General features: G+C 42.1%; 1 protein-coding gene across 3 annotated transcripts; it reads right to left on the bottom strand.

The window, feature by feature from the left end:
• Window positions 1-27,827, bottom strand: LOC137201369 (SH3 and cysteine-rich domain-containing protein 2-like). Of its 3 annotated transcripts, none has more exons than XM_067616389.1 (11): window positions 27,254-27,826; window positions 15,517-15,865; window positions 14,235-14,329; window positions 11,874-11,958; window positions 9,147-9,262; window positions 8,382-8,451; window positions 8,081-8,154; window positions 7,879-7,967; window positions 5,694-5,745; window positions 1,384-1,521; window positions 1-1,130 (listed from the first exon to the last, which is right to left on the bottom strand). In XM_067616389.1, the coding sequence occupies exons 1-11, from the start codon at window positions 27,338-27,340 to the stop codon at window positions 1,032-1,034; spliced, it is 1,254 nt and encodes a 417-aa protein (XP_067472490.1). In that variant the 5' UTR covers window positions 27,341-27,826; the 3' UTR covers window positions 1-1,031. The 3 variants fall into 3 exon arrangements, with proteins under 3 accessions (XP_067472490.1, XP_067472491.1, XP_067472492.1); XM_067616390.1 differs by lacking the exon at window positions 27,254-27,826 and adding an exon at window positions 23,800-24,063; XM_067616391.1 differs by lacking the exons at window positions 8,382-8,451; window positions 9,147-9,262 and having other exon boundaries at window positions 27,254-27,827.

Below are 27,827 nucleotides of genomic sequence, written 5' to 3'. Positions count from 1 at the left end.
TTTTTCTTAGCAGTCAACATGAGACATTACACCAACATTTATTAAGCCATGGATATGTCATTAACCAAAACAAAAAGGACAGGATCTTTTTTTTTTCAAATTTTCCACCAGTTGATTTATGCTTTCTTACCACAAATTAAAAGATGCATTTTTTTTTTTTGCTCTATATTTTCATTGTTATTTTATACTAAAAAAGTCAGGGGAAAAAGTTTCGGAGTTTCCTGTGAAAAGAAATCATCACAGCCTCCAATATTCCTTTGAAAATCTTCTCATTTCTGCACAGAAGTTGGCGCGTGCAGTTATTACTCAGCCTGACGCTGCTGAGGATTTTCGTATCGCGTGTGTACCCCCTTTCATCTGATTCTCTTGTCTTTCTGAATGGCAGTCGCTTTCTATGGCTGGCAGTGGTCGTCCTTGGCGAGTGCCTCATGTTGTCTGTACCAGTCTGCACAAAGCTGATATCAGTCCCCAGGACAGAGACTCTGACATGAGCAGATAGGTATGAGACACATGGAGTGGGTAGAAACAAGAAAAGGACACTGACAGAGGCATCATGTTATCATGACAGGACTCAGCCTCCTCCCAAGTTGGTAGACAAGACATTTTTTTGATGAGGAAAAACAAAATCTGAACCGGCATCCAGCAAACATATTTAAAGCATTTTTGACTTAGATAGAAACATACATTTTTGTATTTGAAAGATAAACCTACAGGAACACTAGGATGCTGAAAAACATCTCCCTTCTAAGAGCAGGACTACTGTATAACTGCACACTCTACTGAAGACTTACAGTAAACCAATTCAACTGGAAACCATGCTTTCATTGTGGGAACCCAACTGGGCTGTGGTTCCAGCTCTTTGCGGGTGTGTGTCCAGTTTATCTGTGTTTGGTTTAAGTCAGTCAGGACTGGTTGGAGAGGCTGCGGCTGAGGGGAGGTAAGGGGGGGGAGGGGTTGATGGTGATAGTTTGAAGATGGGTGCGTCCCAGGAGGGAGAGGAAGAGGAAGGATGGTGATGTGCGCGCAGAGGTTCAGATCTCCTCGATGGAGTCGGCCGGGACAAGCCCTCTCTTCTTCCCGCTGCTCAGCTTCAGAAACACCTCGCCGTCTTCTCGCTTCCCCACACAGATCTAAGAGACAAAGAGAGAGAAACTAAGTCGCTCTGTTTTTTTTTTTTTCAATTTTTGTCAGAAAAATATGTGAAAAAGTGCCATTTTTTTTTATTGTACTCCTGCGACCTTGCAGAAGATAAAGCAGGCACAGGAAATAGATAGATGGATGAAATCCTGTCATTACATACTGAGTAGAGTGACTTCCACTTACCAAAATGAAAAAATGAAAACAAAAACATTAGAATAAGTCAGAATGATAATATTCTGGTACCTGGGATTCCCTCACGGCCATGTGTCCTCTATCTCGGTTGCCGGAAGCGCCCTGGACGACTCGCCACACTCTCTCTCCAGGCCTGACCCTCTGCACAAAGTTGGCTGGGAAGAAGCCGACTCTGTCACCGCTCTTACCCTGAAGAAGAAATGTGCACAGTACAGTTATTAACATTTTGAATTTATCTGGTTGCCGTCATGACTATTACTGAACATGCTACAGCATCAACTTCGACTTCTCAGGTCTCATATTTAAACATTGTTTTATTCTTCGGGTGCAGCAACACTTCTATGTTGTGTCTGTCTGGTTTTGGATAATTTTTCAGTGGGCGTTGGTTATTTTTTGTATACAGATGATGATTAGTCTATTTCCACTGGATGAACATGTTTTTTTTTTGACAAGCAGAAGTCCATAGAGGCCAAATGTTCAGTTGTTATCATCTATTTAGTGTTTCATTATTAAACCAAAGAGGCATTTTTGTAGCCATCCCTGTCATGAATAGTAATGAGAGAAACACAAACACTTCCAAACTCTTAGTCACATCTCTGTCTGCACAGTGATAAAATAATGGCAGGACGCTGCTCTAGCATCAGTCAAATCAAGGTAATAATTGTTTTGCAAACAAGTGAAATTGTTTCGCCTGAATGTCAGATATAATAGTTACCTGGATGTAACTCCAGTTCTAGGAGTTCGTGCGGAGCCTCACAACAGACGTTGCTATTAGTTTACACCTACGAGACTCCACCTCAGGACCTGTGAAAGGATCTTTGCACTCACCGCCCAATCAGGAGGTAGCAACCACGCAGCATCCTCCCACTATAAGACTCCAGCGTCTACACTGCTCGTCTCCCTTTGAAGCTCAGCAACACTTGACTGGGGCCAGCTGGGCTTCTAGTTAAAGGGCTCCGCACGTACTCATAGAACTGGAGTTACATCCAGATAACTACTATTTCTACTTTGTACGTGCTCTGCCCTCTAACAGGCTTAGCTAGCGTTTTTGTTTTTTCCCTTTTTAATTTAGTGCAGGATAAGTAATTAACATAAATTGATTCCAAGGTAAATAATTAACATAAAAACACATATGACACAAGAGAGTGCAAACGGGAGAAGCAACAGAACCAGACAGTAACCCGAAGCAAAACAACAAGAACAAATTAATAAGAAAATAAAATAAAATTTTGGCTTAATACTAGATGCACGTTTGGTGTGTAGGTGTGTTTTTTTGTGGGTAGGTGTTGTGTGTGTTTGTGTGTGTGTGTAAGGATATAGAGGGAAGAGAGCAGAAGGAACAAACAGAGAAGAGAGAGAAAAGGAAAGTAAAAAAAAAGAAAGCTGCAGTGCTGTTGGGGGGCATCTCTGGTTGGGTCCCAGGGATGAAAAGGCACCAGGGAAAAACCAGGATGGGTCACAACAGAATTTTTTGTTTCTTTTTTTTCCTCTCTACTCCTATCTAACCACATCTTTTTATAGTTTGTTTGCTTGTCTATCCGTACTCCCCTTTCTCTGCTCCTCCCCCTTCCTTGCTCTCATTTCCCTCATGCTTTAGGTCACTCCCAGATCTGTAGGAGGTTGCTGGCCTGTTGCATTGTTCATTTGGGTCTGAGGAGCATTTAAAGGGGGATTTAACAGGGAATAGGCCCTCAGACACCAAGATGTCCAAACCAGTAAGGGCCCCTGAGCCACCTCAGCCACCTGGGTCCGGTAAGAGATGGTCCCATCATGCAGAGTTATCTTTTGGTTTTGGGAAATGAACTTTACAGAAAAAAGATAAATAAGTATGCAAACCAGTCAGTAAATAAAATAAGTGATAAATAAATTAATAAAAACAAAAATCTTTGTCATCCAATTAATGTGTAATAGCAAAAAATAATAATCATCTGTACAAAAATCATCATTGTACGATTAGAAATAATCAGTGTAATCATTTTTAAGCATAATAGTAATTATCACCATCATCACCATCCCCAATCTCAACCTACCAATAATAATCTATGTAATAATAATACTAATCAACAGCATAATCATCATCTTATAAATTGTGCAATATTGCTAATAGTGTTCTGTGTAATAATAATAATCCCATCCTAATCCTCATCCTACCAGTCTGTGTAATAGCATTCATAACAACAAAAGGAAGAAACAAGAACAGAAGACCAGGAGGCGGCCGATGAAAAGCACCATAGAGGACACGACGGGGTGTGGGGGGCCGGGGATCTGACGTCCCCCTGTCTGTTCAGGTAAGCCACCGCCGTGATGTTGTCTGACCTCACCATGATGAGCTTCCCACTCAGTTGTGACGCATAAAGGTGAAGCACCTTCTGCAGGTTGATGTGGCAGTGGGAGCTTAACCATGTGCCTCCCATGTTGGCCTGTAATGAGGAAGACACCCCAGTTGAAAATGGCCAGGTGAGTCCCAAAACATCACGTCCCTCCACGCCAGAGTTCATGCTGTTTGCCCCAGCTCGGGTGCAGCCAAAGCTGCGCAAACCAATGTTGGAGGTTTCTCATAAGCAGCAGCCCCAGGCGCACCAGTGGGTGGGCTGCTGACATCATCCTGAGTAGTGACATGACGCTCCCAGCCGGCACAGAGGACGTGGATCTCATGTGTCAAGTCAGCCACTGTAACGCCTCCACATGCTCCTCTTACAGGTGTGCAGTCATGGTACAGGAGTCTAACTGCAGACCGAGGTAGGGCATCTGCTGGCTCGGCTGTAGGGAGCTTTTGGTGGGGTAGATGGAGAAGCCCAGCTGTGTGACATGTGTGATCAGAGCTGTGTGGGATTCTGCCTCCTGACGTGATGCAGCAAGAATCAGCCAGTCTTCTATGTAGGTCAAGATTCTCGCCCCCTTCTCCCTGAGCAGCGCCAGCACCATGTCCACACACTTGGAGAACGTGCGTGGGCATAGAGAGTACCTGAACAGGAGATGGCAATACTGGGAGATCCATCCTCCCACTGCAAAATGCAGGTACTTCCTGTAGTGGCAGTAAGGAGACGTTGACGTACGTGTCAGACAAATATATGGATGTAATCCAGTCGCCTGGCTGGATACATACCAAATGCTTTCTGACTGTCAACATGCGGAATGGTCTCCATGCAATGTGGCTGTTCAGGACATGCAGGTTCAGTATCGGTCTCAGGCCCCCTGATTTCTTGGGAACCAGAAAATACAGGGAAAAGAAGCCCCTCCGCACATCCAGCTGGGGAACCGTCGATACGGCCCCTTTTCGGAGGAGTGGGCTATTTTCTCCTCCAAGGCTGCCCTCTTAGTGGGGATGGAGAGAGAGGTCTGAAGTGTGCTGCTAAAAGGAGGAGGTTGGCGGCAGAACGAGATGGTGAAACTGAACTCGCATGCAATCTGTTCTCAAGGTGGCTGAGTGAAAAAGGGATACAAGCAGCGTAGGCTCTTATAGTGGGAGATGCTGCATGGTTGCTGCCTCCTAATTGGGTGGTGAGTGCAAAGATCTTTTCTCAGGTGCCGAACGGAGCCATGTAGAAGTAGTAAACCCAATAGTGAAGCGCATTAGAGGGTGGAGCACAAATGAAATAGAATCGTTTTCGACACATTTAAAGAAAAACATTAACAGCAGATTACGTCGATTATGACAATGTCTGCGTGTGCCTCATTACGCAGCAATATTTCCCTGTTTATCATCCTCTGCGCCAGGTCGTAATGGGTTTAGTAAAGTGATTCATAAAATATACATTAATAATGAACACATGACACAAATATTACAAACATACATAATTTAAAGGTTCCTCAGAATGGCAATGTTGATTTAGGGTGTTTAATGACTGCTGCTTCACTTCAGGCTACATAGGTTCTGGTAAATACAGGCCTACTGATAGAAGACAGACAGACTTTAGTTAAGACTGGGTGCAACTCCCTTTTTCTTTGACTGACACACACACACACACACACACACACACACATACAGATGCACATTTATTTCCATTGGGACCAAGTGAAGCTCATTAAAGACTCAATAAAGACCTCTTTGAGGCTGCAACACCAGTCAAGTTCATTATGTTAAAACTCTTTTGGTAATTTTCAGAGGAAATTATGTTCTATTTCTGTCTGTGGCTGCCTGCATGTTTATGACAGGAAAAAATGGAGCAGGTGTTATGCATTAAAGGCTTAATTTAAAGACTTGAATTAACACATGCGCACAATAAACGCACACACACATTTGTGACTTGACACACATTTCTGCGCACTTGAATACACATTATACACAGAGGTACGCATCTACACACAAACCAACAAGCACACACGCACACACATATGTTTGCAAATGATTTATTACCCACCTTCCACCACTCCTCATTAGAGTCATCAGTGACCTGCACCCTATCACCCGGACTGGAGGAGATAAGACAAGAGAGGAGATGAAAAAAAGAGGAGGCACAAAGAGGAGGCACAAAGGGGAGGTGATTGAGGTGGAGAGGGTAAGGGGATGCAGAGACGAGAGTTGGGTACATGATGGGGAGATAAAGGAGTTGAGAGAGTGGGAGCGGCAAGGAAGAGAGAAAGAAAAGAGAGTTTAGTTCAAGCCAAGAAGATAACATTATCAAGCTGCCACAGTTACAGAGCTGTGGTGGTTAAAATGTAGACGAGCCTTTGTGTCCCTCTGCAGAGGTGACAGAGCAACTGCCATGAGGTCTACATGAAATACGACTCTGTAGCGCCTACTGCAGCAGTGAAGTCTGGACCCGATCTGCAGCCAACCTGGGCTGCATGCTAATGACGCTACCAGTTTTTTGATGAGACTTTCCAGCACACACACATGCACGTACACAGTGTACCCACTGTCCTAGATACACGGGGAGAAACTGCTGTCCCAATTGCACTTCTGTACGTTGCATCTCCTGGGGTGTCTGCTCTCACTACTGCCCTATATGATCATCGCTCACAAACACACACACACATAAGTTTGCACACACTTACATAAACTTACCAACTAGGGTGAGACCCATATACCTGAACTGATACTTATCAAATATTTATTATTCTGCTTGCTGAGGTTTCTCCCAGTAGCACAGCTATTTAAAACCTAAATTTATGGTTTAGTTTTCAGAAATATTACATTTTTCCTACAATATTCCTACCGCTAGTTAGAAAAACTCAACACCTACTAGCTGCTTTATTCATTGGCAGAGAAATACAACTTTATAATCATGTCACTATTTTTTATGTGTGACTTCAGATTGCGAGACCGACGTGAGATGTTGCATCTCCTGCGTATGTGCGCCCACAGCAATGATGGCAGAAACGGTGCAGTAGCTCCAGTTGACGGCGTGAGTGTTTAGATTTTGCATCTTTTCTTTGTGAAAATGAAAATTCACTGAAGAGTAGAAAGAATTAAAGTTTCTGTGTCATCTTCAGGCGATGAAGGACAAAATTTCACAGTCCTCGCTCTGTGTAAAAATACTTTCTGAAACACAGCTGAGGACAATATGAGGCCTCAACAGTCTGAATTACTCAACTCAAACGGGGTCTTCCAAAGTTACAGTTTTTATTGCAAAAATTCCCAGTTTTTGTGTTTCCTTTCTGAGTCACAGTGGAGGCATTGTAACAAAGAGGGAGAAATTAATTTTTGCACGGAATGAGGAACCACCAATAACTATTTTATTGTAAATATGAGAATGTGACTATTCTTTTAAGACAGACTTAAAATACTGTGAACCTATCCTTTAATATATGAAGAGTTTTCCTAGTGTTTAACAGGTGTGGTCAGCTGAAATAAATAATTTTAACTTATGATCAGCACAAACTACTGTCTGTTCTTGACTTCTTTCAAATATAATTTGTCTTCAGTAGTCAGAGCCTGAGAGAAGCACAGAAACGCATAATGCCTTCATATGTTGTGCACTCACACACGGAGCTGCAGCACAGATGGCTGCTAACAGTCCCATGGATCTACCTGTGCGATAGCTGTCTCCCTATTGTGCACACATACACATCCTGCCCTCGTTTCACTGCTCTGTCCTTCCCTTTCTTCCCTTTCCTTGTCCTTCTCCGTCCTATAGCGCTTTCACTTCTATATGAGAGCTTGGTTTTCTCCGCCTGGTTTTTTTTCCCACCCTCTCTCTCTCAGCCTATGATAATCTTCAGCTCTATGCCGTCTTCCCTCATGTCTGTCTGCCCTTTCATCTCTCAGTTGTTCAGTGTCTCAGTGTCTTTATCCTCTTCCCTGCTGGGAACACAGCTCAGTCGCTAGCTCTATGCGGGGACAGTGATGGGCTCCGAGTTTATAATTAGCCATCCTTAAGGGTGCCCCGGTACTGTCCTCTGCAGATGGTGGGGACATTTTTGTCCTGCAGGAACTACAGCCGGGGCAAAACACAAGGAGGAACAAAAAAAAAACAGACTAAAGCAAATGCACTCATGCACACACAATAGCAAAAACTCTATGGAGTGCACATTGGAGCAATATGTGCGCACACATGGTTACGAAATGCTTGCACGTACACAGTCTGTTTGGTTATTACTCACTGCAGTTCCAGGTCATTCTGTTCCTGAGGCAGAAACTTGTAGAGTGCTACATAGGTGTGGATGGAGTGAACTTCGATACGCTTGGGCACCTGGACACAGAGAGAGACACGGGGAGTAGAGGCCGGAAAGGGAGGCAGTGAGACAGAAGTACATGATCGAGGAGGAAAACAACAAGGGGTGACAGTATGCACACACCGCTCACCTCTGTAGGCGTCTGAGCTTGGCCACTGCTCGCGTCTTCTTCCTTCTCAATCTCCGTGTCAGGGACAGGGGTGTCTGGAAATGGTGAGAAATTTTTCTTAGGAGGTGCCAGGCACGCACGTACCCACACATATGCAATAAGGCATGTAATTACTCTCATCCAGGCACAGTAAATCTCTCACACACACGAGACAGACATGCTCAGGTAAACACAACATATGCATAGACACACATAGGCGTGGACATACACGGTACATATGCACATCCACATACATAATAACACAAGCACACAGTGTGTTTACCCCCTGTCTCCTGAGTTATCTCCTCCTCCATGCTGCACTGTCTCTGCTGCATCTCCTCACCTCCCTCCTCCTTAAGACACAGAGAGGGGAAAAAATAACGTGTTAGCACCAAGAAGGCGAAAAGGATTTATCTGACAGAGGGAGTAAAACTCTGTAAAATTCTGCTTTCAATTATTCAGAATGCACACCACACAGATCAGTAATTCTTATTGTTGGAAATAGACCTGCAAAGAGGGGTACTCCACATGTCATATATTTTAGTCTGATTATAATAAGGTTAGATCAATATGAGAGACTGATTTTCAGACTGAATCTGTCTATGTTTTTCTATTTGCTGATATCTGATACATTTCACTAAAATTTAAACACATATACGTGGAGACTTGAACTCAGACATAAGTCACTTTTAACTACATGTTTAATGAGGGGAACCACAGAGGCCAGTGTCATAGACGATACCCTGGTGCTCAGTTGTAACACCTCTCAGATACCAAATTGGATTTAAGCAGGCGACTAGCATGACCTCAAAAGAGAGAAATCTTTTAATAGGCTTTACATTAAATTAATTTTAAAGCTGAATATAAAGTAATCTTTACTGATATTCAGCAAAGTCTGGCAACTTTTTGCAGACAGTTTGAAATATCACTGCTCTGTGGTCTCAATACTTCCCCAGAAAGTTGACCGATGGATCAATATTGACAAAACTTTGTATCACACAGGATCCAACTGCCCTCTACTTCCGCCCACAGGGTGATGATGTCATACCAGGTTGTGTGTTGGTGACTCTGACAAACTGCCAAAACTGGAGCGGCTCATCTGTGCCAAGGACGTCCCGTAGCGCAAGGCGGCATACACGGGGTCTACACGCATCCGCGTAGCCTCTGAAACCACACACACATTCATAAGACTCATACGCGCGTGCACACATTTATGTTCGGTTCATTAACAAACACACATGTAAATTATTCACACAAAGACACAGTTCCACACACACTACAATTAGGACTACACACTGAGATTACACTGTTTGTGCCTGTGCCAATCTGGAGGAACCGGTGGGTCTAAATATAACTGTAGTAACACAGTCAGTCCAGGACCAAAGTGACCCACTTTAGATCTGAGAGAGGACAGCGGCCAAAAGTTAAGAAGACATCAAGACATTCAAATTTAATTGATTTATTTATATAATTACTTACTGGCGAGAGATGTGTCTTAGTTTTAATAGCTGTAATATATCTGGAGCTGTAGTTGAGTAGAAAGTGAATAAGAGACACGATTTAAAATATGGAAATCCTCAGAAAGCCATCATTGCTACATTTCATGTAGATGGCGGTGCCTGGTATTATCAGAGTATTTCAGAAGTTAGGAATGACATTTTCTGCTCCTTTTCCCTTCCAACTCAACACACGAGTCGAATGGAGGGCTGAATTAGTTTTCTGTAGGGCCAGATGTGTTAAATGTGTGTGTGTGTGTGTGTGTGTGTGTGTCTGCAGGATGAAGTGATTTGCAGTTTCATATTGAGTCTGTGTGCTTTCCAGACAGATGAAATATTTAAAAGGAATGCTAAAAACGGAAATCCTGCAACAATTTCTTTGTACGATTAGTCCGAGTATTTGGAGGCGATAAAGCATATTTGTGCTTTAAGTTGATAATGGCAGCATGAATGAAGGACGCATTTCTGCAAAGAGCAATTAACTGCTGGAAAGCAAATAGCAGAAAAATGTGCTCAAAGATTGCAGTTATCTTTTTTATATAAACAATTATTTTTCACCATGTCAGTGACCTTAAGCTTTTCTTCTCAGTGCAAGCTGAATTTTATATGCGATATGGCTTCAAATCTGTCTACAAATAAGCCTTTGACAACTTTAATCCCTTGCGACTAGAGCTTATTTTAACAAACTATGCGCTAAACAGATTTGATCAATGACAAAGATTGTATCCCTAAAACCATTACTCAGACTGGGTTGTCCAAAGTCAAGCCGAAACTAAATCCTTCTTTAATCTTACAGCTGTTGCTTTTGTCAAAATAGAGAAACAAGTCAAATCTGTGTATACATCTGTGTATTCGCTAGGTTATTCACTCCTGTGGCTATTAGACTCTCCCCTCATAAATGAGCTTTAATATGAGACAGTAAATGGCTTTGTGGATGGGAAATTAAAGTAAAAAATATCCATCAGGAAAATTTGGCGTCTGATACTAATATGCGTAAACACGAGCACAGTATTTTACCAAGCTTTTTTTTTTTGTTGGCATAATTCTGAGGACACTTTGCAATGTGTGATTGTGAGTTTGGCAGGTTGCACTCTCAGCTGGCCCTGGCGGAGTCCCAGGCGTCATGGAGCTGAGCTCAGGGTGATGACGAAGTTGTAGGTTAATTGTACCCTGATTCATGGATAGTACAAGGAAGTGACAACATGAAGCGCTAAACCCTGATTCAGTGAGGCAAACAGTATGTGAGATGAAGGACTGTATCACCTACACAAGTGTTCACCCCCACCCTGGTGAAGGCGAGATAGCTGAAAACGTTTGGTGAATAAAGCACGGTGGACTGGAGAAGACTTTGGTGACGTGCTTTCATTTTGATGGAAAGCAAAACAAGCACCCGATCACAGATTATGTAGAAAGGAAGAACAAATTCAGGTACTTTTGGGCGAGTGGATCTAAAAACAGTCTGTGCTTATACAAGCGTGTTTAATGCTGCATTCATGAATTGTTGGCAGAATGGGAAGAACACAAAAACTTCTGAAATTGTTCCAATTTGCTAGTATTCATTCTGCATGGTAGCCTTGTAGTCACACCATTTAAATGGCCTTACTTTCTCTGTGCTATATATTTGTAGTGGTTAAATTAGCTGAATCAATTGAATTGTAAATATAACTCCCAGCCACTGATTCTTTTCACCAAGTGGGAGATATAATTGCATGTCTCAGACGTGGAATAACAACTCGGAGGTTGACATGAATGTCTTTGGCTTGGCTGTCCGTATTGATATTAAGGTTTGAATGATGTGACGTGAATGCAGCATCAGTGTTAATCAGTGTTACACAACAAAATTTTAAAGTCAGAAGAACATGTCATCAACCCAAGGATAAACAGTAAAAATCCAAAACATTATATATATAAAAACATAAACATTAGAGTTTATGAATATGTTAATCACATACTTTCAGAGTGTGGACCATCCGTCAGCCTCCAAGAGAAGCTGAATTTGTTCTTCCTCTTTAGCTTTTTCCACTTCACGCTCCTCGGTTGTCAGGTGAGATGGAGACAGTGCTGGTTTTATTACAGTACACGCACAAGCAAACAAAAATCTAAAAAATAAAACCAAAAAAAAAAAAAAAAGGCCAGACAAGAGCAACATCACAAAACAAAAGCACACACAGAGAGACACCCAAACAAAACAATGCACATGTGCACACATTCTTACACACACACAAACACACACACACACACACACACACACACACACACAGACACTCAGGTATACTCACCTTGGCTTGGCTGGACTTCCTTGACGACAGCCAGTTGGTCATTGACGAGCATGGGCGAGCTGAAGTTTCGCTTGAACGCTCCAGGCTAATGGAGGAGAGCAGAAAGTAGAATGATCTTTCCGGTTTCCATTTACTTCCTGTTTATAGGCTGAGCTGATGGGAAACCGGCTCTGTGTAGTGATTTTAGGACATTAATGGGGTCATTTTAAAAACGACTGAATCGGAAACACATCAAGACACACTTTACAGACATGTGAGCGCACATAGAGTGGTGCGCATTTCCGCCATTGAGTCACAAACTGAAGCGAAGTGTTTGCTCTCTCTGCTGCTAATTATGAACAATGAATTCACTCAGTCACTTACTTGTGTGCACATGGCTTACACATAGCCATGGACATGTGATTCTCTGTGTGTGTGTGTACGTGTGTGTCCACAAGACTGCAATTTCACACTGAATTAAGCGCAGTAAGTGTTTCAGCTGAGATATTGGTTTGCCTTGACTTGCAAATGAGCCACTCACTTTGTCATATTATGTTGAAGAGAGACACACTCTGCTGATCAAAGCTAATAAGTGATACCTTTGTTCTCGTGAGGGATGTACAGGCTCCGGTCTGATAACATTTTGCTTTTCGCTGCCGTCATCATTCCCCTAACCTCTCCTTCACTTTCTTTGTGCTCCTCTCTGCGCTGAATGCAGTGCTCTTAAAATTTTCCGAGTGGCTCTCAGAAGGTCTCACCTCTTGCTGCATGCTAATATCCTCTGCTCTAGAGGATAAACAAAAGCTGCAGAGCTGCATCTAAAATCACCCCCAATTTGCTGCCTAGTGGACTAAATTCACCTTGCACCATTACCCTTCAACCAGTATCCAGGTTCAAAATCCACAAGTTAGCACAATGGCATGAATAATGCAGTGTCCATAGCATCTGCATGAACTTTTACTAAAAATTCCACAGTGTAAATCTTTAACTTTACCATGCAGGTGTCAGCGATGGACTATAGAACGATTTCAGATCAAGTTTGGGTCGTAAATGTTCATCTTCCTGGTCCCAAATAGACGACAGTGGGATTAATGTTTTGTTTCCACCACATCAGCACTTCACATCTCTTAATAAACATCGACTGCATAAACAGCATTCTGCCCTTTACCGTATGTGTCTGTGTTCTGTCAGCATTTTAATTTAAACTGCACATATGGCTTGAATACTGAGTAAGACTGAGTGTGCCCTCAGGTCAAGAGTGTTTCTGCGCTGGTGTTTCTGTGCACTGAAGCAATGGATGTGTGCAGTGATGTAGTGTTTTTAAAAAAAACACATTAGTAGATGTTGTCATTTAATTGCATGAATTGCTGCTGTCCTCGACTTATATGACATGACAGTGATTCAACTTACGTTTGCATTTTCTGTTCTGCTGCGCTCAGCTGCCTGAAACTTCTGTTAAAATGTTAATTTCTTTTTTTTTTTTTTTTACCTTTAAACTGAACTCAAGGCTTTTCCGGAAAACATATCCGATTAATTTGAATTTCAATATGCAGGTAAAATTCTGAGTCCAGCTGATCCAGGGTTATGGTAAAGTTACCATGGTAACAGTGTTTCTGCTCAGGTTCAAATCATGATCGCAATCCAAGCTGTTATTGTTGCTGGTGTTTTTATAATGTGGATATTAAATCCAGGAATAAAAGAAAAGGGAGGTCAAAGTGAGCTGAGGAGAAGAAACTGCTAACCATATTAATACAAAACACACCCTGTAAAGAGTTTTCTCTCTTTCAAAACACTAATTTGAAGGCATTTTCATTCCTCATAATGCTGTAAAAAGAAATTACTCCACCTCCTTAACATATCTCTTAAACTCAGATGTAAGGTGAGCTGAGAGAAAGCTTCCTCCTTCAGCAGATGAATGTGAAAACCTTCTAATGTCAAACTCTGCACACACACACATCATTGTGCACAGTGAAGCTCAAACATCAAAACTGAAGCAACAATAAGCAAAACACATTTTTGAATGAAGGGGGACTTCAAGGACATGACTTGGTGACTTTTTTTTTTTTTTATATTTCCAGCTTGTTTGATTATATTGTTTGATGATTAATAGAGGAAGAACTCGGTTGTTATAGCAACTATAGCTGAACAAAGAGATGATCCACACACATAAACTTCACAAATCTTAGTAAAAGCACTCTGAAGTGAAGTACAGTACAAAAACAACACAGCAGTGATTGCACAGCACCCAAAATGTTACCAAATTCACTGATTACAGATAAAAAGAAGTGTAACAAACCAAGATATTCAGTCAGTGACTATGTTGAGGAAAAAATAACAAAGTTACAAGGGGAAAATTCAACGTGATTTTCTGTGTATTCGCACCTTCCCATGACACGGCTGCTGCGATAGTTCCGAGGTGCACCACAGGTGAGCGGCCATCTTGCACGTTTTACACCGAAGAGCTTGTTTGGAGTTTCCTGCAGAGAGAGACAGACATTGGGAGAATCAGAGCAGAGGATGCACAAATGGAGGCAGCCACAAAAAGAAAAAAAAAAACACAGCAGGCTACAGATCCGCACCAGGCAGAGAGTGTTAACGAAACAAAGTGGTTCTTCAGATCATATGAGCAGGTTTCTCTCTGCTCAGGTAGAGAGTGTGTAATCAAGCACTGTCCCAGTTTTTATCAAGCTGGCACTGCTAACAGAGCTGACAACAACAGCTTCATAATCAACAGCTCCTCTTCCAAAACAACTTAGAGAGATTGGAAATCAGCTGGAGATATTTCAATCATAATTGATTTGGCATTGAGTCATTTTTCCTTTTTCGTCTCTGTTTTCAAGTGTTTCAGTGATAAAAGAGTAGTGAGATTTTTTTTTTTCTCCTCATTTGTTAGGTAATGAGAAATCAACTGATGATTGTTGAATGTTTTTAAAAAATTAAGGGGTTGAATCTTTTGAATCCTACAAAATATATGATTTCTGGATTTGTTACACAGTAGATATGACACGAGAATCAAATACTTCTAAGAGAAAAAATGGATTCTGCACTGCAGAGGAGAACAACTAGAGAGCTACATAAATAAATTCACAATGCGAGCAAGAAGAAAAAACACAGGCACGAAAGCAGAGGAGCAGTTTGGAGTCTGTAATCAATCATGGTGACAGGAAGTAGATTCAGCAGTAATATTAGCAGCGACGAGTAGTTCATACATGCAGTAAATTAGGGATGAACGCACTTATCACACACATCTGCAGCACAGAAATTCCTGCTAATGGTTTCTTCATAGTTATGGACAGTGTGAGAGCTGCACTGGAGTCATATTGTCCCGTTTGAATCTTATTCTCCTTAAATGGAGTAGATAAAAATCACCCGGCGAGATGAGATCATTTAAAGTTTCTTCATGTGTTTTTTTTTGTCAAACAAGTTCAAGCAACACTAGCTTTAAGACTAAGCTTTAAATCCTGCTTCAGTCACAAGAAAATGTTCCCACATAACAATTTTAAATGTCTTTAGCATAATAAATGATGTTCTTTACGTTAAATGGTTTACACTATGAGAAGCCCTGCCAACAAAAACATGTAAAACAGAAAACCTGACAAAACTGCAGCTAAATCTTGTCTTGCAAAAAGCAAAGAGAGTCCTGGGAGTAGACTGAGCACCTTACCCACTATCATGTGCTTGCAGTTCTCGCAGTTGTTGGGCTTGCGAAAGACATGGTCCTGGAAACAGTGGGTGATCTGAGGTCGGGAAGGCTTGATGGGCAGTGATGGGGAAAGGCTGAGAGAGGGGGAGTGGGAGGAGATAGAGGGGTTGGGGCTGAGAGACGGTGAAATGGACGGTGAGCGGTCGCCGACGAGAGGAGAGCCAGGCAGCATTGGAGGAGAGGGAGGCGGCGGGTCTGTGATGAAATCCGGGGGTAGGCGAGCGTCGCTGTACGACCTTTGGAAGAAGTTCTCCACACTCTTACTACGCATCATGGTCTTGAAAGACAGTGAGCGTTTTAGTCTCTGGAGCTGCACAGACACACACGCACACACACACAAATAGACAGGGACAGAGAGAAAGAGGGTACATGAAGAATAAACACAAGATAAGCAACAATCCTGCGCCACATTCGGGAGCCATAACAATTTCCAATACGCCCTCAGGAAAGCACAAGCAATATCCCGGCATTCATAAACACAACACTCCGCTCTGATCTGTGCACCATGAGGAAAGAGGATGAGTCATGAAATGCAATATCACCTCATATGGAAATATCACATTATGAGCAAATCTACCTGCACGTTCCCTTCAGTGAGACCAAGAAAACCTTTGCACAGTCACATTGCTGCTTGTGCATTTGGCCCAGGGTTAAACAAAATAAGCTTTTCCTCTTTACGTTAAGGACTGCTGTGTGTAAATGGCATTTCCTTGGTAGTGGTGGCAGGGGGGCTATTGTGATGAAACAAAACAAGACAGTTTACACAGGCTTATCATCTATAACAGCCTATTATCCTCAGGGCTCTTAATCTGATGGAGCCTGCTCATTGGCCCGATTGATTGCGCCAACAGCTCTGCACCGAGCTCACAAGGCCAAAACTCACATACCTACAACATGCAACAGTATCAAATTGCATGTATCCTCTCTCATGCATATTGATGTAACCAGCCGTGCTCGCATTTTATAAGCTGTATGGACCAAATAGTCTTATGTGATGGATGGTTGCTGCTTTTAAAAAGCCAGAAAACGTCACATGAGCAACTGACGCCCCTTTGAGCTCTGCTCTCTGCAGCCACCTCGCATTGATTGGCTAGATAAATGCACGTTTCCTGACCTTTCCCTCCGGCTCTGTGTACAGATGATGATGCTAGTTTTCTGGAGGATAGGTGCCCATTTGTTACCCTGACATGCAGTGACAGCGGGAGAGCAGGGCGAGGGCGTGGCCCTGTCGCAGGGGAAGAATGGATCAACATAGACAGACAAGCAGACAGATAATCAGTAGGCCACTGACACTCTGTGTGCACATTCTCTGTCTGTCTGCTTGTCTGCGCTCGTTCTGCTCAGCGCCAAACATAATCACTTTACAGGGACATGCTGTTTACAGCTCTGCGCGTCTGGGAATAAGATATGAAAACAGTTTGTCTGTTTGAGTTTATGTGTGAGAAAGTAACACATGGAGGTAGAGCAGGAGAAATAAAACTGCATGAGTGTAACTGAGTGTAAGTTTGCACATCCATATGCTTCCTATAAATTTACATTAGTGAAACTTCCTTTCATCAGATTACCCTGATGAAGACAAGCTATGCTGTACAATACATCATATTGCTATTACAGATCTTGGTGTACAGAATAATGTTGTTCTCTGCATCTTGTATCTTGAAAGGGATTTATAAGCTGTGACTAAGGGCTTCATTAATGATACAAACAAGGCAAGAAAATATTGTTAGTCTGACTCATCCTCCTCTCATCAGATTTTACCTTCAGGCTACCCAAGTTATTGTGCAGTATGTCTTCAGTGCTGCTTGTGGATATCCATTTTTGGGATGAATGGACTGGGTAAGCTTGTTTGGCACGTTGTGTGCATGTTTGCGTGTGTTCAATACCTTTATTTATGGTTCGTGAATTTGTATTTACTGCGTATTTATTTAGATGTTTTTTTAGAATTAGGGCTGATCTACAACGCAACAAATCCCAAAGCAAATTTCCCAACAGGGACAGTTAAGTATAACATCATGATGTTTACACTAGTTGAAACTGAAAGTTCATTTTTGAACTTGGAAACAAATAATCTTGACAGAACAAGTTCAATTAGTTGCTGTTCTTTAGTTTCTATCAAAATGTAAACAAACAGAAGATTGTGTGATACTGTTACGACCATATCTGTGTCCCCAGAAGATTCCCTAATTGTGTTTTCCCTTCCCTGTGTTCCCAGTACTCCCCAGTCTGTCTCTCTTTCTGTCTATACATTGTTTGTGTATATATTGACGTGGGTGTGGTCTCCCCTCCTCATTCTCCCGGCTCCCGGCTCAGCTCATCCTGCTCACCTGCCTGCATTCAGCTCATCGCCTCTCCTAGTCAGCTTGCCTGCCTCTCATCAGCTTGCTGTATATCTACCCCGGCTCTTCAACCAGACCTCACCAGATTGTTGTCTCAACCACAGTAGTAGTTATGCTTCAAGGCCAGCTTAGCTTGTAATCCTAGTGATTCAGTTTCTTCGTGTTTCATGTACTAACCTGCCTTTCTTACGCCTCGGGATCATCACCCGCCTGCCTGTCTTCCTGCTTATCTGTCTGCCTGCCAGCAACCTCCTGGCCTCCGAGCTACCACCGCCTGCCTGCCACGCTGCCCCTCACTCCCTCCCGCTCGCGCCAGCCATGCTCCTCCATTACCATCGCTGACCCCTGCTGTCGCCGGATTCCTATCCCCTGCCATCAGCCCCTCATCCGGATCCTCCTCCACAATAAAAACTCTTTTCTTACCGCACCAACCTGTCCGTGTCCTGCGTTTGGGTCCCTCCTGTGTTTGTAACAGATATAACTGAAAGCTGAACAGCTGCTGAGCTGCTGATGATCCTTGTGATGAGATTATTATTTTCATTTTTTTTCAAGCTTTATAGAGTAGTAATAAGCCTCTAATGATCTCATGGCCATTTAGGATTTACTCACCGTCTAATAAGCCATCAATTCTGCAGTTGTAAATGCAAAGTAACATATAAACAGTCAGAGATTTATCCCTCTCTAATAAACCACTGAAATAAATTATAGCAAATTATGCAGGAGGAGGATATAGACCAGCTAAAGGGATTTTTCACAACCTGGCAACCCGAAATGTTCTTATTGCTGATCTAGAAATCCTAATTTACAACTTATAAACATTTCATAAAGATTGCCTTTTAATCATGTTTGCTAATGTTACCAAGGATGCTTCGACACACGTGTCTCTACGTTTCCCTGCGAAGCATCACAGTCTCGAGTCGACCTCCCTCTCTCAATCAGAGCAGATGAGCGCTGGCATAACAGCTCCGGCTTAGGCACACGTCTCAATTACAGCTAATCTAATCATCTGTCAGCCTAAAAAGCATTCCCGTTAGCTTCCATTTCAACATTAGCTGAGAGCATCATACGTCTGAGTCAAAGCCAGTGTGATACCACATTCGATTCAGGTCATCAGCACATACAGTCTCCATTCACGTGTAGCATCTCGCATGAATTTCTGTGACAGGTGAGATGCCGATGTCGATGAAGATGAGTCAGAGAGAAGCGAGTTTTTGCCACAGATGAAACCCTGCTTGTGATGAATGATCTAGTCTTGTGTGCATTATTGATCCAATGCAATTTCATGATAATGCCCGTCGAGTGAAGATGAGACTGTGTCGGTCTTCCATTTCCCCCACACTGAATGCACTTCTGACAAGTGCTAAGTAAAGCTTTTCAAGCTGCACAAAAATGCTTTTCATAAAGTTGTCGAGATTACACGCGCCTGCACAGTCAATATTCTTCAAGCAGCAGAAATCTCACTGCTGCAGACCAGATTTTGCAGAGCTGTCTCAGTGGACCTGTAAAAGCCCATAATTCTCACATCTTCGATCAACCCCACAGCAGCTCTCACATGTACCCTACATAGATGTTGAAAAATCAATGCTCTATAGAGGGACAGCAGGATTTGAATGGTCGTAATTCAATGATAAAGCTTTTATTTCATCCAAATACATGGCTCTTCCTCCCTCATCAGAATTTAAATGGCTGGAATATATGTATTGGTTGTCACAGCCGGCCCAGAGGTCAAGACTGAACAAGAAAATGGTTGATCCCACTGGAAACGTGATGATAAATGCAACTTGTGGATATAATATACCCCAGTGTGGACTGATATTAATTATTCACCCAGTACAGAGCACTTCAAATGGAAGAGCCAATCCAGTAACTTTAGCTGTATCTTCTTTTAGAGGCTGTGAAGGTCAAAATGTACTCTCTCTGAAGTTTTAACTGTGAAAATTAGGCGAAGAGGTCTGACATCTACATTTTTGTGTCTTTCTAAAACCAGCTTCTCATCCCGCCTCTGCTTTGAGGCTAGATGCTCTTTTTTTACCCGACACGCTGGATGTCACAGCTTGTCCTAAGTGAGAATATTTGAGCGTTAAAGTTGAGATGAAATTAAAAATGCCTTTTTTAACCCTTTTAGATCACATCCGCCCCATCACAAAAAAATCTGTCTCTATGTATTCTTATATCAAAATCCAATCATGTTTTCTCTCTGTAAAACAAAATATGACATGCTTGCGTAGGCTTGAAACAACCAATTTCCACCAATGATATCATGACATGCACCCATCAATCAATCTTCAACTTTTAGTGGCACAGAGCCAAGATTCATTATGACATGCCCGCTTTTCAACATTAAAATCAAATTCCTGCCGACGTTATGTCCCGCCTGTCTATCCCGTTTCACTTGGAAATACATCACGATACGGAGGTTAGATGCTCTGGAAATGCCGTTTCATCTGGACCATAAAAAGGAAAACAGTGATACAACCGTGTTATGAGAGACACCTTTCCCGGCTCAATCCAATTTCAGGTCATCGGTAGAATATGTTGTTTCAGATGAAATGATCACTCTCAAGTACCAGGTACATGATGTATTTATTCACACCTTCACTTTGTGGCTTCAAATGTGAAATGGAAATAAGGACAGAAAATAAATGGAAGTGGTCAAAGGTACAAGGACAGGCAGGAATTTGGAAGTAGGAATAAAAAAAAAAAAGCTAAAATCACAAGGAGAGACCAAAAAAAAAACAAAAAACACATATAAAACCTCTGAGAAAACAAACCGGGTTGGTTTTTTATCATTACAAGGAGGGTATGTGAGCCAGTTTCATGTCCCAACATTTCCCTGCTTGGCTAAAGTCATTATTGTCATTATGTGCAGCAGCCTGGCAGATTCCCGCTTTGAATACGAGATAAGAGATGCATAATCACAGGCTGCTGCTTCCATCGTTCTATCCCTATCGCACATGCACACACAGCACACACAGTCGGTCACGTGCTTGCTCATACACACACACACATATACACACACACTTCTTTTCTCCTCTTTTTCCTTACAATGATTGTTTAATGGGAGTGTAAAATAGTAGCACGAATTACAACCACTTTTCTCTCCACAGTGCAATTCCGAGCACACCTCACCGTGCAGCTTTGCCCTTGCAACTCATCGTCCACCCATTTTCACTCACCCAATCATTGTCCACATACTACACCTCAAGCACAACACAATGGCTGCCAGTCTCAGACAAATTCTATTTCTGAATGAGCATAGGTGGTGACAAACCAATCTCCCTTGTTAGAGACACACAAAAGATACATCTAGTTATTTTTTAGCTTCTAGTAACCGTCCGATGTACAATGTTTGAACAGCTCACACCTTTCCCCCGGAGTGTGACATCAATAAACATCACAGTAGTGAAGGTGTTACATTAATTAATGAGGACCTTGGCCCACTTCAGCCTCCCTCTTTGACGTACTCCCCTGCTCACGTCAGTGAAATCTGTGTCATTCCCCCGTATCTGAAGAGAAAGTGAAGTGACAGTTAATGAGATATGATGTGAATTTAAAAGTGTGTGTGTGTGTTTTCACAGAGATATGATGACTCTGTGGTAAACTTTGAAGTTTAGATGACAGCATTCACAAAAAAATCATCCATGTGTACCCAGCAGATCATTAGCGACACTTCAGCATTCACTATGCTGAGTGACTGTAGATGACTGTAATTACCAGTGTCCTGTGTAAACAGGTGTGCGTGATAAAACCAGACTACTTTCATTATAAACGATTAGTCAGCCCTCACTAGACTTCTTATCTCTATACTTGATGCTCTTGTTAGCTATTCCTGCCCTTTAAGTAGAGGATTCATGAGGTCTCTGGGTTTTACACCTCATGCCTCATGATTCATGCTCACCTTGATATATTGGCTAATAGCTCTTTGCAAATATAAAAGTAATGTCAGGAATTCAATAGTTTGATATAACCAGGTAAATATTGCATTTGGGACTCTGATCTCTATGTATTCTTCAGATGTAAAGTGATTTTTAGCTGTAAACTGACCTCTGACATCCTGATGAAACAGTGGTATAAGATGTAGAAATCACTATATTACTATTTATTCCAATATTGATAAGTATCACACCAGGGAAAATTATCAAAATAGTTGGCGATTAATTTTCTGTCGATCAACAAATCGATTAATTGACTAAATGTTGCTGTTCAAGTGTAAAACAAAGACATCAATAGTCATTTTGCTAGTCACAGCATGGATGAAATTACTCAGCTGATCAGCAGGATTTTGTAAATATATGATCAATCATCACAGTAAATTATAAAATTTAATTTGACCGCCCTGGTTCAATTCCAACCAGAGACTCCTCTCCATCTTTCACACTCAGTCACCTTCTATCTCTCAGCTGGCTGAGTGAGCCAGAGAGTGAAGAAAATTAGGTGTAAAATCCCAAAGGGGACACATGAATGAATTGAGGTGTTCTCATCACTGAATGGGCAAGCTGACAAACAGGCCAATCTCCAAGCCTGTCTCTATGTTTGTGCTCAGAGATTGTCCAGTGCACTCATCTTGCAGAGAAAGAAGACTAGGTCAAAACCTAGTATATGATTGGACCATGTATGAAACGCTAGAGGGCTTTTAATTTGAAATGCTGGACATGGCGACATGTGGCAACTGAGCCCCCAAGAAGCGCGCCTGGCTTTGACTAAAGCCAATTTGACATAGGCCCTTTCTCAATACCAAGGGCGCCAAGTTCAGACTTGCGTGCTTACTAGTTCAGACCTTTGACTGTATATAAAGATGGACGACGCATCACCACTTCCTATCAGAAGTCTCTGGCAGGGTTAAAGGACATGCTAGTGCGCTTGCTCTATGGGTCCCACAACGCAGAAGATCATGCGGAAGCTGTGTGTAACATCGGGGTAAATTTATACCCAGAAGTCGAACTTTTTTGGCTTTCTGTGCCACTAAGCAACTTTCATAGGAACGAATGGGGCCCAGCCTCCAACGCTGTATCCAGTTAATACATCCATGGTCATGACGTCCACATTAGGGATGTCAGTTTCAGTTAATTTTGCTTTTGATACACCAACACCCATTAACCGGTAACTAACCAGTTAATTTTTAAGAAAAGTTGTGATGTAGCTTTTGTTTGTGAGAGGTGTCCAGCAATCGATGGTCAGAGCTAGCTTGTCTGCCCTGGTTAGCTTGACTTTTAGCTCATCCTTCTTCACCTCAAAGTGTTTTAAATGTGTTTAGTCACAGACGCTCACAACGGCATAATGTACTTGGGCTTGAGGTACCGAAGTAGCTCTTTCAATCCCTCGTCCTCTGCCACACTGATTGGCAGCATATTGGTCTCATCATTCAGCACACCAACTGGGTGATGGCCTAATAATAAAGTAACACCTACATTGTTATTACAGATAGACTGTAGAATTAACATGCTAGACTAATAGTCCATCAGCTGTGTGACTTTATATCCACGCTGTGAGGTCTTGCAGAGCACATAAAACACCGCGTAAACACACCTGTCAACTGCCCAGCATAGTGCTGTTAAACTGAAGACACCACGCTACAGCTTATTTTTATACAGTCTTTGGGCTACATACAGGACGGCACCGCTATGCTAATGATGCTAGCCATGCAAACTAGCTGCTAGCCACCGCACAGGTTGGTTAACTGTACATACCCAATATGTGTATTATTGTTCAACATACTTTTGTGTGAATAAACAGTAGTATATATCTTTTCAGACGCACTGAGCTGTAATTATCACGTCACTTCCTGAGAGCCTCCTTGCCGGTCGGAGGTGCGTAACAATGATAGCCTGTTTCAACCTCACCTCTACCAGCTTCCACAATGCTAATTTAAAACATATATTACACCTAGCAAATGAAACATTATACTTACACTTAAATTGAAGTGGTACTGACGTTACGCCAGAGATACCTTGGTTGCTGTCCGCCAATATCTGTGATGTTGTCGTCACTACTGCGTTGTGGAATATTTATGCCAGCGTAGTGTCCAGTGCTTGCATACTGCAATATTTCCCCGTAAATAGTATGCAACTGGTGTACTATTGGTTTCGGACATACTAAAAAAATCTCACATACTGTTTTAGCGTACTAAAGAGCATGTTAGAATGGAATTTCGGACCAGCTAAATCTCCACCATCACTGCCGGTTGGTGCGAAATGCATTCTGGGACACTCAGCTGTCCCAAGATTCGGTCTTTGGCCGACCAATGGTATAACTTCATCACTCACTCACTCACTCACTCACGGACATTCATGTTTGTAAGGCCGACCACGCTGTTGCGGTCCAGCCAAAAAAGGTTTAACTGCGCACTTGAATCACAGAAGAGGCTCGTGATGCATCAACAGCCCTCCGAGATCAAACCACTCTCAACAAAGAACGACACTATTGGCTGATGAGTGCTGCTCAAGCATCTCATCTGTTCCACCACTCACATTTCTGCCAGCCTTGGCAGTAGACCACAGCATAGTGTTGGGAGTCAGGGAGAAAAACCATGCTTCCTGTCTGTTTAATCCCCTGGCACTGTTTTCCTCTGTTCTTGATTTCCGATATCCATCTACAGTATGTGGGAAATTTTGCTGCTGGTGGATTTCGGGGAGCATCTGTTATCAGAGCGAGCCACTCCCTCTCTCTCTCTCCGTCATCCTTATCTAATTAAAAACATCATGGACACATTGCTATGCCTCTGATTAGATTCCCTCAAAAAATTAAACCCTGTGGCTGATTTTTTATTTTAAGAATGGTCTTGATTTTCGATCTCCTGGGACCACACCTGTCTTCGTGGGACTAAACCATGCTGTACATATCACAGCCAAGCTGATATTAACCTCAATATTCTCCTATGAGATACTTTAATAGACTCTTATATGGTTGTGGATTCACACAGACCCTTCAGCGGCAGGGAGCTTTTGAGTTCTGAGCCTGATCCTGAAATTCAAAAGATGTTACAATTAACCTTTTAACGTGAACATCAACCCTCTGCGAGCTGTGCCAGGAGCATGAAGGCTGAAGGTTAAAGTGAAATCTATTTGACACAGAGTCCTGGAATTCAACCAATGCAACCTCCATTGATTGGGAGAGCAGAGGGAGATTAGGAAGAGAGCTGGTGATTGAATGGCCAGCCTCATGAGTTTGTGGTATTCATGGGTGTGATGTGGTGAAGCCGGAGCAGCCAGTGAATCATATGAATACCAAGCAGTCCTGCTTGGCACAGATTATCACCCAGTTTCCTTTGGCGGCAGCTGGTGAGGAGTGGGAAACTGAATGCAATGCCGACTTTCATGCTTCATGACATGAAATATTTAGATGTAGCGCAGAGGCAATCAGCTGGTGAAGTAGGGTGAACTAGAGTAATGTGGGACAATTTCTGAAATTGGCACTTCAGCAATATATTTTGATATGAAGCCAATACACTATATCTACACCCAATACCATTCTGAAATCCCTGAGGTGTTTTCTAATCATATCATAGAAGAAATTGCAAATATCACACACAGAGAATAAATGGCTTATATAAAAGTGTTCCTTGTGCCAAATTGTCCCAGCTTATGTGTATTTCCTAATGTGGGACAGTTCAGACTGAAATCTGAGGAACTCAGTGGGAGGCTGAAAGGCTGAAACCTCTCTGGTCAGTAACACTCAAGGCCAAAGTGCATGACCAAGTTTGGTCAATTTGGTAATTACAATGTTTTTGCTGTTACCAATAGTATAGTCATATATTATATATAATATTAGTAATAATATAATTTGCATCCTGCCTAAAAATAAGTTAAAATTAAGCATTACAAGACCAGGCCCCTGAATTATTATTGGCATTGCACATTTAATGTACTTAAATGCATATTTCACCAATTTAACAACATATATGACTGTCCCACTATAGAAAAACCATGCTGTCCCACATTTCAAACCAAATTTTCTAAAGTGGGACAATGAAAAACTGACTGCAATAAAAAAAAAAAAAAAAGGAAAATGTCTTCCCCATATTAGAGCGTATTTTGATGCATGTATATATCATAAACACAATATCATAAAAATTGGCAACACTGCTTCATTGATGACAAATTTATATCCTTGACATTTACTCTAAATCCTGCATCACTGACGTTTGACTGGATTTCACAGCAAGTACTTGCTGTTGGAAGACTGCCACACCCCAATCTATGGCATAACATGTGTGGAGTCATGTGATTTCAGTTACATGACACCCCAGGTTTCATTTGACAGTAGTCCAAATCATTAGCATTTTGTAGAAAAAGAGATTGCTTATGAGCTTAGGTTTACCACATTTGGCAGTGTGCCACATTACACTAATTCACCCTATCTGACTGTGTAACTTTGCTTCAAAACATGTCAGCAGCAGGTGCGTGTGTGTTTTGTGCGTTGGCAGCGAGGGGAGACATGAGGTAAAGACAAAGACTCAGCTGAGGGAAAGTTGTATCAAGTGCCTGGGCCTAATGAATCAAGTGTCCTGAAAGCCTTGCATTAAATAGCAGGCATTGAGAAAGCTTTCACTGCTCCTGCTCTTGGAGGCCAGCCCTCAAAATCTGTGTTTATACAGTCGAGTCAACAAATTAAATGGAATCATGACTACACTTTGTAAGAACACTCAAGGCTCAGGCATCCCTACACTATACAGTAAAAGGATCTAGTTCTGCATATTAGGCACAAAAATGCACAACAAATGTGCTTATTGTAATAAAACTTGTAGAAGAAACTGTTACTAGATAGTGTGTGTGAGTGCGGCAATGTGGGAAAAAAAGTCATTTATAAACTTGATCATCACTGAAAGGTCAATAATAACTAATAGTAAACATTATTTCTGAAAAGCATTAATCATAACTATGTAAATGACTTTCCTCTCATACACATCAAAATGCATATTATGAGTTTTCAAAAAAATCCCCTCTTTGTGCATGTGTGTGTGTGTTTGTGTGAGAAAAGGGGGGGTTGGAGAGACAGAAAGGGGGAGACAGTGACATCAGACCTTACGTATGAGGTTACACCTAGTGACGCAGTCATGATGATTACAACCGCAATTGTGAGGTATTGTCAGTATTACACAAACCGGCGGAAGAATACAGGTGGAAGATTACAGAACCACAAAACTGCAGGTAAAAAAATAATAATCTGTCCCCGTTTTCAGCCTGCAATCATTTTGCTGCCAATGTGTGGAGGAAACTGCTCTACAAAGTTCATTGTTTGAATCAAGGTGTGTTATTTCTCCTCGTTTCACAGGGCTACAGAGAAACTGTATGAACTGCAGGACTTGTCATTAGAGATGAGAGCATTTAGTTTATAGAGCAAAGCTCATAACTGTGTGTACTTGCCTTGGATGTCATCGGTTGGATGGACATGGTGCTTGGAGAGCGCTGAAGCTGCGAGTCGCTCTCCATCTCATTGTTCTCAGTCATCATTGGTACAGAAAGAGTCCGTCGAGACACAAACAATAATAATAAAAAAACTTTCAAATCCTCAAACTGTGTCCTGTCGGTTGAAAATCTCCAGCTTTAGCCATATACAAGCTTGACAAAGTGTGACAGATCCACATCACATGGATTTGTGCGCGCTGCGAGGTGGACGCCTTATGGTCATTTGTTCTCCACACACCAACTGCAAGCCTGTACGGTTGATTAACGTAGTTCTAAACATTCACACACACCAGATGTTTATATTTCGCCTATGCCATGCGAGGACAAGCATTCAGGAAAAGGCTGAACCTCGCGTGTCGTCCCTTGACGCGCATCGGAGAGGTCCAATGTGGCACAATTCCTTCCTCCAGCAAAGAAAGGCTTAACACCGATGTGAAAATGTCAGATTAGTATAATAACATCCAAATAAATATCTGCTTGTGCTCTGGAAGGCATTGGCTTGGTGTAAATCCAAAACGAATTGTGCTCTCCA

Source organism: Thunnus thynnus, chromosome 17, assembly GCF_963924715.1.
Source record: "Thunnus thynnus chromosome 17, fThuThy2.1, whole genome shotgun sequence".
In the NCBI taxonomy this organism is placed as follows: Eukaryota; Metazoa; Chordata; class Actinopteri; order Scombriformes; family Scombridae; genus Thunnus; species Thunnus thynnus.
The sequence above is the reverse complement of the archived record's forward strand: the minus strand, read 5'-3'. Positions and strand labels throughout refer to the sequence as shown.

Excerpts from the sequence above, each read along its gene's own strand:
- LOC137201369 (XM_067616389.1), bottom strand. The coding sequence starts at position 27,340 with ATGATGACTGAGAACAATGAGATGGAGAGCGACTCGCAGCTTCAGCGC. Across the intron at positions 8,155-8,381 it reads GATAACTCAGGAGACAGGGG|ACACCCCTGTCCCTGACACG; the intron begins GTAAACACACTG and ends CACCATTTCCAG. Across the intron at positions 1,131-1,383 it reads TGGCCGTGAGGGAATCCCAG|ATCTGTGTGGGGAAGCGAGA; the intron begins GTACCAGAATAT and ends TTTGTCTCTTAG.